Here is a 12698-nt window from a genome sequence, read left to right on the forward strand (position 1 = left end):
ATTATCATCTCCTTTAGTCTAATGGGCTCGAGGTGGTTCAGTGGTAGTGTTCACCTCTGTTGCATGGGATCCTTGGTTCGATCCCATCTCGCTTCAAGTGAGTATGCGTGGGTTTTCTCGGGTTTCTCCAATTTAATCTCACTTTCTTTATTCCACTATTTCATTCATTTTTTAAATGATTAAGTCTCCTTTCGCCTAGCGGCATAACTGTGGACACAAAATTTACAGATTTCATTTTCCTTTAGTCTAATGACCATTAAGATGAGACTTAAAATTCTAAAATAAATATTGATTATTTACTTCCATATTTAAACATTTGGTATGGTGATTAGGTAACGTATATTTTTTTCCGTATTTTAGCGCATATAGTTAAAAAAAAAAAAAAATCTGCATGAGTAGACGTAATACGTATATGAGCATGCAACGCTATTTTTTCTTCATTCATGAGGTTTTCTGTCAAACCACATGACTTTGCATTGCAGCGATTGGTCAGACTGTGTCACGTGTGTTGCAAGAAGGAATGGAGATTTCTGGATGTTCTGGGGTGCAGCACTCCAGTTCCTCAGTCAGTAGACAGCTCAATAGAGGTGCGACGAACGAGCTGCAAGCGTTCACAGTCGTTACCGAGTGTGCATAGTGTGTGTGCATTCGTATATAACGTTGCATTAAAAAAAATACGTATTCATCCAAATTTATTTTTGTAAACGAAGAACATTACTAGCACCTGCATTTTTGATAGTTCGTAAATATGACTCAGTCGATGAACTACCTGGACGAATATGATTATGTAGCAATTGTTATATATTTTATAGTTGTTCTCGGGGTCAGCATTTACGTAAGTAAAAATAATATTATTTTGATTCTAATTTTAGTGTCTTCTATAGCGACTTGATTTCATTTCTTATGCATCAGAAAGTGTGTTCACGTGTGTTAATTATGCTGTGTGACAGTTTCTTGTATAGTTTGCATGCGTTAACATTTTTTTCTTTTTTCATGCTTCATAAAAGCCGGCCGTATGATAACATGAGACTTCTAGAAATTAAAAAAAAAAAAAAATACTGTAACGTAACTGTTCGGCTTTTCATCCTCGCTCGTGTAATAATGCATGTTTATATTCCTGGTTGCCGGTACCGGGAACACAGCAATAGAAAGATAAAAAGATATTTGATTTGATTTTTAGTTTAGCGTTCCTTTCAGCAGTGAGGCTATATGAGATGTGGACCGACAGCGTAAAACGTGGAATCCGAACCACATAAACTCCCGCCGGGAATCGAACCCGGGTCTCTCACTCCAAAGATAACACACCATATATAGGACATATATAATGGGAAGTTGAGTCAGGAATATTGTGTGTTTTAAATCATAGGCCTGGGGACAGAGAGGGAAATGTCCTTTCTAAAGTGTAAACACGCTATTCAGGAGTTGTGGTAACTGTTCATGGGTTCAACGTACGACTATATGTATATTTTTTGATTTTAGTTTATTTTTATGTAATATTTGGTTTCTTCGTTTTGCATGTACTGTACTATTTTAAGACTTTTCGCTAGCTTTTTTTTTTTTTTAATTTAGTGATTAACTTTTTAAAAATATTGAAGAACATAAAAAATGTAGAAATTAGGCCAGATACTACCTACAAAACCTATTATTTATATAAATAAACTGATATGTTTCCAAGATCTTTCATATAGTACAGTGGTCGCCAAAGTTATGAATAGGGCAACTAACTTTATACAGCTGTATATTGTGATTTATTTTTCCATACATTGTGCTCTATTATGCTTTTTTATTATTATTATTATTATACCTTAAAATGTTGTGCCTTAAATTATACTTAATTTCTGCCAATTTTTGCTTTAATATATTCGTTTTTATTACACAAGTATTAAAAACTTATTCGAAATATTAATTTTCCCCACCAAAATTACATCAATATACGGTGATACAAAATTGCATCAAGGTGCGGAAAGAGGAGGGATTCGAACTTTCCATTGTTAGATGTAAAGGCAATTTTCAGTTGATTTCCATTCTTTGTGGCATTGATAACAACCTTTGTTGATAATTTTATCTTTCGTGCAAACTATATTATTATAACATATATTTCTTTGTTGTATACATACACAACGTTCTGGAATAAAAAGCATTAAGCATTATGCTTTATGCTTAATTTTTGTAAATTATACTTATAAGATTTGCAAATTCGGATATATAAAATGGTCAAAATCACATGTACCTACCATAGATGGAAAATTTCATTATGCTTTTACTGTTGTTGTTGTTTTTTTTTTTTTTTATGCTTTATGGTGCCCTAGTTATGAAGCTTCTGCTGTGCTGACCGTACCGTTTTTAAAACCTGCTGAGAGTTACCAACCAAAAGAACTATCATTAAAAAAAAAAAAAATCTTAAACTTGTTTATTGTCTATAAACTTACATTTCAACGTTAGCCAACTGGAGCGTTAACGCGATCTACCGACAATGTCCCCGCGAGCTACTAGTATCTCGCGAACGACGGTTTGGCGATCACTGGCATAGGGTAATCTTTCCCAACTCTTTTCACACTGCGGCACCCTTTAGAGTCTGCAGAATATGTGAAGGACCCCTTGTAATATATACGGTTAGTATTTATATTTCTTCCCCATGTTAGTACATACAGGGTGTTTCAAAACAACGGCAACGTATTGGAGGTGATTCCTGGCACCAAGGTAAGACGAAAAGTATAGACCAACATGGGTGCACAAATAGCTCCCTTTCGTAGTTATAGGCTGCCGAAAATATGAAAAAAATAACTTTAAAGGTCCATAGCTCCAAAACTATGAGAGCTACCATAGTCGGGTCAAGACTTCACTTAGGAACTAGCATGGGCCCTATCCAAATATCCATGTTTCAGAATCCTAAGATATTCATGCAACAACTTTTATAGAAGCAATTTCGCTACGAGCATATAATTTAATGTACTCACGAACTACCTCCATAAAAGTTGTTGCGGAAGTGCCTCAGGATTCTGGAACATGGATATTTGGGTAGGGCACATACCGTACTAATTTCTAAATAGTCTTGACAGGCCTACGGTAGGTCCCATGGTTTTGGAGCTATGACCCTTTAAATTTCATTTCTTCATGTTTTCGGCAGCCTATAACTCTGAAAGGATACATTTGTGCACCCAGGTTGGTCTATACATTTTGTCTTATCTTGGTGTCAGGAAATGCATCGCTAACCTTGTCGGTGCTGTTTTGAAACACCATATATATATATAATGTGTGTGGGGTGTTTCTTTGCAGTGGTATAAAACCCTTTCAGCATCCGGGGTTTTTGGGGTATTTTTTAGACTTTCAGTCAAGCAGCTACTGCACCGTCACTATTCATCCTAGGATCATGGTGAGCTCCTCCCTGGCTAAGCGGTTAGCATACGCGCCTTTGACACGGGAGATCCGGGTTCGATTCCCGGCGGGAGCTCATGTGGTTCGGATTCCAAGTTAATCAGTAGGTCCACGTCTCATATAGCCTCGCTGCTGAAAGGGGCGCTAAACTGAAATTCAACTCAACTCAACTAAGATCATGGTTCATACCTAATTCTCTTCAGAATGGAGCTGGCTTTCAAATGGTACCACTTCCATGCTCATACCATGTACCAGGAGAGGGGAAAGTGATGTCAAAGGGAAAATTTCGGGGGGAAACTTTTTTCATACTTTGGGCCCCTCTGGAACGGCCCTGTAAGAACGTAGAGATCTCAAAAAAATCCGAGTACTTGGTATACTGAATGTGTGTGCCAAATTTCAAATTTCTATCTTGAATACTAAGGGCGGGAGAAATTTTATCAAGAATCCCCACAATGCCTCAAATTACCACAAAACACCATGATCTCAAACATTTCCTGAGACATCTCTATTTACCCTAGGACTATAATCCGCCAATCATTCTCTTCAGGATAGAACTGTCTTTCAGGCGGTACCATTCACATGTCTTCATCATGTATCTAAGGTGGGAAAATCCCGAAAAAGGGGATTTTTTGGTCTAAATATCCCTTTTTTCAACTTTTAGGCCTCTGGAACCCCTTGTTTTAATGCAGAATTCTGAAAAAAAAATCTGTTAAATACTACTCGGTGAACTGAATATTTGTGCACAATTTCAATCTTCTAGGTGCAATAATAAGCCCGCAAAAAAAAAAGAAAAAAGAAAAAAATACCGAAAACGTCCAATATTCCCCTATACAGAAGTATATTTTGATAAAAATTCCTTGACACATCTCTAATTACCCTAGGGTCATGTTTCGCCCATCATTTCTCTTCAGAATAGAACTCCCTTTCAGACGGTACGATTCACGTGTCTCCGTCATGTATCTAAGGCGGGAAAATCCCGAAAAAGGGATTTTTTGGTCTAAATATAACTCTTTTGGTCTAAATATCACTTTTTAGCCCCTCTGGACCCCCTGTTTTAACGCAGCAAATATATATATATATATATATATATATACCGACAATGTCCCATATTCCCGTATACAGAAAAATATTTTGTAAAAATTCCCTGAGACATCCCTAATTAATTGCAAATTAATTACAGTGTTTCATAAATATGTAATTAATGGGTGGACTAATGGTTAGTGCTTTCCCCTAATCTTTCGAAGTTTAATAATTATGAAGTTCAAATAGGTTGATGAATTCCAATGCGAAGCGAATTTTCTTCTTTTTGCTCCTGTTCGCCCTCACTTTCCCGTCTTTACTTGTATTTTTACGATATCATACCCTATGCTATTATCCAGGGACGGATACTTGCTGGACGGACAGCTGAAAAGAGTCCTTTTTACAACTAAGGTTAACTATTCCTTCCCACAACATTCAGAAACATTTCAACGAAAATACATATTACGCACAGTTACGTTACAGTGTTTCCATCACTCCCCTCATCTTCTTCCCCAATTCTGAGACTCTCGCAGGTCTACTTCCAGTTTTGTGACACCAAGAGTGAGAGTACTTGCGATATAGACTTTATAATATTGGGATTTAAATTGCATTCTAAGTTAACAATACTTTCCCTTCCCACTGTACTACAGGCCCATTAATCTATCTCTAGTTGGTGAAATTCACAAGAAATGCATACATCTCTGAAGATTATTTTAATTAAATCTTAATAGTTAGGGATAGTTTTAGATTATTATACATAAGTGATCATAGTGTGTATTGTCACAATGAAATACTTCATTAAGGTATATTTTAGTAGAGGCGTGCCCCCAGAATGTTTTCCTGGGAGGGGTTCATAGTTTGGAGGGAAGCTCCAATACTACAAGACACTACCTGTAAGTAGTATTGAACTTTTGTTGTCCATCTGAAAAAAAAAAAAAAAACTATAAGTAAGTTGATTGTTAAGTATTGTCACCTATATTCTCAGCAAAAATGATAGAGCTAGATTGTTTTGTAACCAGTGGCGGATCTAGAAGGTAAAATCTAGGAGACCAACCAGAACTCATGATATACTATGATCACAAACTTGATAAATGTATAATAATAGTTTAAATTATTTTTGTCGCTTAAAAAAGTGGCGGACCTAGGCCCTCCGGCCCCGGGCTACTAGGGATGGGCACGAACGAGTTTTCATTGAGGCTCGACTCAACTCGAAACAGACCTCTTTGAGCTCGACTCGGGAAACTCAGCTCGAAAAATTTCCTCCAACTCGATTCGAATTTGACTCGAGTTTCGAGTCGAGTCGAGCCAAAACGAGCGAAATCGAACCAAATGGTGTGTATAGTTCCAAGTACTTTCTTCAAGTATCCTACACAGACAATATACCGGTAATTATTATCAATGATACTATTACTACTACAAATTATTATTATTATTATAACACCATAACATGAAAGACAGATGGTTTATATGTGAATACTAAAAATTAGTTGACTGCTGACCTCTGTAGTCGTGAAATCTACGAGGCAAGAACATAAAAAAAAATCACGAGGTTCTGGGTCTAAGTTCCAGAGGAGCAAGTATTCGGGCTTGATTCAAAAATTGTTAAAAGTTACAGGGCGCCGGGCAAACATGTTCAAAACTGTTCAGCCCTGGTTTAAGGTTGTAAACGGCTCAATCGGTTTGGCTTACAGCTCATTCACTATCGAACCGAGCCAACAGCCAGGGCCGTAACTTGTGGTGGGCAGGGAAGCTCCCCGCCGTTCGAAGGGGGCCCACTTTAAGACAAAATTTTGTTACTCCATATACGATACGAACATGAAATTATAAATGAAGCATCAAACAGGTTCACTACATTAAGTAAACAAAACAACACGAAAGGTAAATAAAAAAATGAGTCGTGGGCCTATTTCAGTAAAAAACGTCTACTATTAGGGGCCCTAGAGATCATATTTATTCGTGTGGCTTTGCGATTTGTCAATATTGTCTCCTTAATTTATTTGTCATGTATGGAACGGGCCCATGGGCATAATTAATGGCCCCGCAGACCTTGACGTGCGGGAGAGCCTTAGACTCCGGGGGGCATAAAGAGTAAGAAAAGGTGGAAAGAGGGGCCCAAGAAACATTTTCTAGGGGGGACAAATACGCTTATCAATGCTTGCCCCCAGAAAAAATCTAAGTTATGCCACTGCCAACAGCTCAGCCAACCGAGTTGGCTCGAGCCGATGGCTCACCTGAAACTAGTCAGTGGCTCATCCTAACCGAGCCGGCTCGAGCTGTTCGCCCAGTTGAACCGAGCTGAGCCGGTTGACATCAGTACCCGGGTTGGGCTTCTGCTTGGGCTCGGCCATGCAGGTCTCAGTCTTGATGATAAGAACTATCTACTTGTACCCAGGTATTTGTGCTCGTGACATTTGAGGCTGTCTCGTTACTTAAAAAAAAAAAAAAAATCCATTGTCGCCTCGTTAATTGGGACGAGACGAGATGCGAGCAACACTAAAAGTATCATCTCGTGAGCAACACTAAAAATAGTCCACATTACTGCTTACATTTCTCATGACTTTCGCTTTCTAGTCTAATCAGGCAATGATTTCAAAACGAGTTTAAACAAGCTGAATGAGCGAGCCATTTATCAAACTCGACTCGAGAAAATTACCTTTGACTCGACTCGAATTATCTTCGAGTTTCGAGTCCAGTGGTAGATCCCTACGGGCCAGATCTACCACTGTTTATGAGGAAAGAAAGAGTACCAATGAAAGTGTAAGATCAAAAGCTTTAGGCTACATCAATCGCTTCATCTGCTAAACAAATATAGTTTTATTGTGAAGGGACAAGTTTTTGTATTCGTACCCGGGGGACCCCCATCTAGGTGCACCCCAGTTTTAGTATCAGTTTCACGTTAATACGTGGCTTGTTTTCAATGTTATTGTTAGTCTTTTTAGTGCCATGATAATTTGTTTTGATTTTCTCGAAAACTGCACATAAGGATTATCGATCAATCTTGTCCTTTTCAGTTCAGTGAGATTATTCGTTAGGTATAGGTCTCACCTTTGCAGGGTTTTTCCCTTCATTTTACGCAAATACAGTGGTTTCCAACCTTTTCTGAACGGCCGCAACATCACGACACGTTTGATTTTTTTTTTATTTTTTTAATTAACAATAGTTCAAATTATAATAGTGTAAGCTTATAAAGTTTCTATGAAGTAGCGACTCTGTGTAGTGCTGAGCACTGTTGGTGCCACTGAACACGTTGACTGGTACAGTTCGCAGCAAAAAACCTGCAACATGAGCATATAAGTTTATTGTGAAACGACAAAGTCTTTTGCTCCAAAATAAGTGTGAAGGGGAGATTGCTAAAGTTTCTCCTGGCGTCATTCGTGCCACTTAGACGTTATGTTGATTCCCTGCTCTGTTAGACGTAGTTTCACAATAAACTTATGTGCTCATGTTGAAGTTTTTTTTTTTTTTTTTTTTTTTTTTTGCTGCGGTTATGAATGCTTCATGATTTTTAAATTATAAAATTATGTGACACCCTATGGGATTCAGCGGTACACCGGTTCTGAACCGGTGTCCTAATACAGTGCTATTCCACATTCCAAACGTACGTTTATTATTGATATAAACTTCAGGTGTTTGCTACACTTCGTCCGCTGTTACCCACTTTTTGAAATTTAGTGTTGAACTTAAAGGTAGTGAAGAGTACTATTCTCCATGAGGCGAAGTTCTCGTCTTGCCTCGAAAACGAGACGAAAAGTGTTCTTTAAAATTCCAGACGAAACAAAAAAATGAAAAAGAGACGAGTCTTGTAAGCAACCAAGACTTAGATCTGAAGCGGGCACGGTGGCTGTGGTAGAGCGCTTGCCTCTGGTTCGATTCTCGGCCCGATGGGGATGGGGCCAAGTAAGTTTGTAATGGATAATACTGTGTCCGTGTATTTTTTTTAGAGTACTCCCATTTTCTTCCACATTCACATTCCACCAATTCTTCCATCATTATTCACTTGTCTTAATCATCCGTCTCCCTTAGCCTGAAGAGCATAATCATGGGACGTTAAACTGAAACGTTTCAAAGATTCTCAAAGACAGTTTTAGTGTTATAGGGGCAGGAATTTTTCGCAATTTGAAATAAAATATTTCGCATTTGAAGTTAAAAATTTCGTATTTTGTCGCATTTTGAGATATAGAATTTCTCATTTTGTCGCTAAGTAAATTATTTTACAAACTCTAATATACATTAAACAAATTCTAATGTAAGCCCAATATAAGTAATAAGCAATAAATCAATGCTACTTAGGACAATGAAGTTATTCTTTATGCAGTTACTAACAACAAATTACTTCTTTCTTCTTCTTTTACAAATTCAAAAACTTAAAATACATTAGCACAGTATCATCACGATTGCCATCACAAAACACCACACATTGTATTAGCTATACACCGAAAACATATATAAAATCATATACATACAATACATTAGTGCAGTATCGTCTAGTATATCTCGTCTGCAAATTATTATTCTCATGAAAAGTGCAGCATGTTGCATGTTTCAACATTTTCTTCTTTCATTTGTTGCTTTCTATCATTGATTACCAAGTTGTATATATATATATATATATATATATATATATATATATATATATATATATATATATATATATATATATATATATATATATATATATATATATATAAATCCTTTCATAGTCAGTATTCATTATTGGAAGCCATGTTGCCGACAGGCACAAGTTATTTAGGTTTAAATTTTTTCTCCCCTTTGAAAAAATGTAATTTTTATTTCTGTACTAGCAGCGTTCACCCCGCTTTGCTGCGGTCACCCCGGAACGCAATAAACTTTGTTACTTAGATAATTTTTACTTTTTCGCTTTCAAGTGATATGATAAAAACCATAGAAGATTGCAGTAAATCTTAACATTATATCGCCTGTCATTTATGTTAACCCGCCCCGCTTCGCTGCGGTCATCCCGGTGCTGGCATATTGTAAAAGTGTCTGTAAAAATAAGCAAATCAATTAAAAAATTTTAAACAGAAGATTCAAGCTATTTTCCGCTCTATATCGCCTGTCATTTATGTTAACCCGCCGAGTGACACGGTCATGCGGGTTGCATATAAATACGTTTATTTTTACCTATGATGAACTAATAACAAAGGATTTGTACGTTATGGACACTTGAATGGTCAATTATCTCAAGACACTGGTAATTAAAAATTAAAGTGATATGATAAAAACCATCTAGGGTCCAAATCCTAATAACCCCCCAAAAATGAAAGAAATTGGTTCAGCCGTATTAGCGTGATGAGCGGACAAAGAATTGTACGTTCTCTTTTATATATATAGATTTTAACAGCTAAAATTGACGTTATTAAAAATTCGCAATTTCTCGCGTTTTGCGGCATATTTCACTCAAAATGTCAGTTATCGCATTTTGTCGCGACTTCAAAATACCCATTTCGTAACTCAATCTGACGTGGTTCGTTGGAAAACCGTGTAGTAACCTTCCATTTGCATATTTCAGAATTTCTTACTTCGTTCCCATTTTCATAAATGTAATTGTAAATGCAATATCATCACGCAATAAGTTGTTGGAATGAGTATCTTTTTCGAGATATCCACTGTTCGATTCTCGAAGTCATCCATTCTGTCGGTTCAACTAAGAATTTCAGTGCAAAACCACTATATAAAAAAAATAATAATAATAATGCTCGTCGTATTTCTTTCTTAAACTGGGAAGTATCTTGGATTTGGATTTCACTTTTAGCGCCTCTTTCAGCAGAGGATGCTATATGAGACGTGGACATGCTGCTTAATGTGGGATCTGAATCACATGAGCTCCCAGCAGGAATCGAACCCGGGTTTCTCGCGTCGAAAGCGCGTACTCTTACCATATAGCCAGGAAGAAGCTCTGGAAAGTGTTTGTGCTGATTCTGTTGCGAGCTGTGATCATGTAAAAGTATGAAGAAACATAATTGTGAGAACTCCAGTTAAGAGGCCCCCCATCACGGCGAAATCAAAATACCGCCAATTTTACAGTAATTATGTGATATCTTTAAATAGATAAAAGATAATCAAAATGTGGAACAAGAGTTTCCCAGACAATATTATTTTGCATGAGATATCGTTATCACGAGTTACCTAGTAGCTTTCAGTTTGCAGCCATCTAGAAACGCGAAAATAAATGCCGATTTTCTAAATGGCTGGAAATCGAAAGCAAATAATTGAAAGCTACTAGGTAACTCATGATAACGATATCTCATGCAAAATAATATTGTCTGGGACACTCTTGTTCCACATTTCGATTATCTTTTATCTATTTGAAGATATCACATAATTACTGTAAAATTAGCGGTATTTTGATTTCGCAAAGTGTTAAGAACAGTTGCGGCTACTGTTTTAAATGGTAAGTTATCCATGTTAGGTCTTTTTAATATTTTTTTTAAGGTCATGAACCAGCAGTTGACAAAGGTTTTTGTAATGAAGTTTGCCTTTGTTTCATCAAGAAACAAAGGAATAATACAGCAAAATCCATTTTATCAATTCGAATTTTGCAGAGCGGAGGCAATCATTTGTCATTTACCAAAGAAGTTCCGTTATTGTGGTATCGTACACGCGATAGGTGTAGTTTTTTCAGTCTTCCGAACTCGTTAAAAACTCTTTTGTTATCCCCCCCCCCCTCCCGTGGTGTCCTTTACCGTACTCTTTAACCTTGAGGGCTTAACAAACACCGCCCTAATTGAATAGCTTCCTCTTTCATTCTTCGAATAATAAGCACATAACTATTTCTAGACTAATAATAACGGATCATCATTACGTAATGGAAAACAATACCTGACATCGAAAAGATTGAATAAAGGAGAAAATTGCACATGCTTCTGCAGATACACAGTGTATAATTGAATAAAAATTATTGGTGGGTTATAAAAAAGAACTTACGTTGTTGTAATCTATAATATTAAGTTCGTACGTGAAGAAGAAGAAGAAGAAAAAAAAAGACAAGTTTGCGTTACAGAAACCGAAACTTTAATAACAGCTATCGGCATGGACTATCCTAGAGCAGTCTGTTGGGCGATAAATGTTATTGTAAATAAAATCTGTTGCAATATGTGAAAGATGTTATGGTTTGGAATAGATTCTGTGGAAAACAGTCGACTTTTTTCGGTTGATTAGTTCAGTGGTTCCCAACCTTTTTTTTTTTTTTTTTTTTTTTTTACTGATGACGCATATTTTACTGAACGTCCAGCACATCTCGACACATTTGTTTGGTATTATTATTATAAAAATAGGCCTATCTATTATAATAGTAAAACCTATTAGTTTTTACAATGACCCTATGTAGCACTGAGCATTATTGCTGACGCTGGAGATGTTGACTGGTATAGTCTGTCTCGATTTTAACTATTATTAAATTCTTCATGATTTTTAAATTCTAAAATTTCGCAACACAACTTATGGGACTACATGACGCATCAGTGTGACACGACACATCGGGTGAGAACTACTGGGTTAGTTTATTAGAGTTGCAATTTGGGGAGTGGATGAAAGGGGGGCGTGGGTGTGAATGGGAATGGTTATTTTGTGTGCTTGTTTTTTTTCTTAAATTTTATTTTCCTTTTTTTGTAGTTCTTTATGATTTTATTTGGACCGATTCTCATCTAAGGTTGCCAGACGTCCGGCTTTTGGACATAAAAATTGATGTCCGGCTTTGTACCGAAGCCGGACGCGCTTTTGTCCTCCTTTTCGAGTTTAAAGACTAATTAATAAAACAGGTCAACAAAGTTTCAAGTTGCATAAAATATTGCTGGAATGGAGATAGGATAAATAAGTTATTAGTACCATGACTTTATCAAATACTTGATCGCGGGACACTACAGTACTGTTTGTGGTGAACCGAATGTACAAATTTGGAGAATTTCATACTCGTGACATCTTACATTTTCTCCATTTCGAATTGTAATTCAGGATGTGAAAGAGTTGAGTTGATTTTGAGTTTTAACATCCCGTTCAGCAGCGAGGCTATATGAGACGTGGACCTACTGATTAACGTGGAATCCGAACCACATTAGCTCTCGCCGGGAATCGAACCCGGGTCTCCCACGCCAAAGACGTGTACCCTAACCGCTTAGCCACGAAGGAGCTCAGAATGTGAAAGAATATCAAGAATAAAATTACTTTGGACGGATTTTAAAAATAGATTTAGAGTTGAAAATGTGAAGGCTGAACTTCAAATCTGTATGAATTATAGCAGTAATGATGATTCTAAAACCTCTTTGTGTGCCACAATATATATACTA

The 12698-nt window shown here is 36.8% G+C and overlaps 1 protein-coding gene across 2 annotated transcripts in view; it reads left to right on the forward strand.

The window, feature by feature from the left end:
* The first annotated feature begins 543 nt into the window (after window positions 1–543).
* The window catches only part of LOC145668244 (sodium/glucose cotransporter 4-like), a 255030-nt gene continuing 242875 nt past the window's right edge, over window positions 544–12698 (forward strand). For both annotated transcript variants that reach the window (XM_081735925.1, XM_081735926.1), the window contains exon 1: window positions 544–835. In XM_081735925.1, the coding sequence (XP_081592051.1) occupies window positions 749–835 (87 nt within the window). In that variant the 5' untranslated portion in view covers window positions 544–748. The remainder of the gene's footprint in view (window positions 836–12698) is intronic.

The sequence above is a fragment of the Thermobia domestica genome, chromosome 13 (genome assembly GCF_964235325.1).
Source record: "Thermobia domestica chromosome 13, izTheDome1.hap1.1, whole genome shotgun sequence".
NCBI classification, from domain to species: domain Eukaryota; kingdom Metazoa; phylum Arthropoda; class Insecta; order Zygentoma; family Lepismatidae; genus Thermobia; species Thermobia domestica.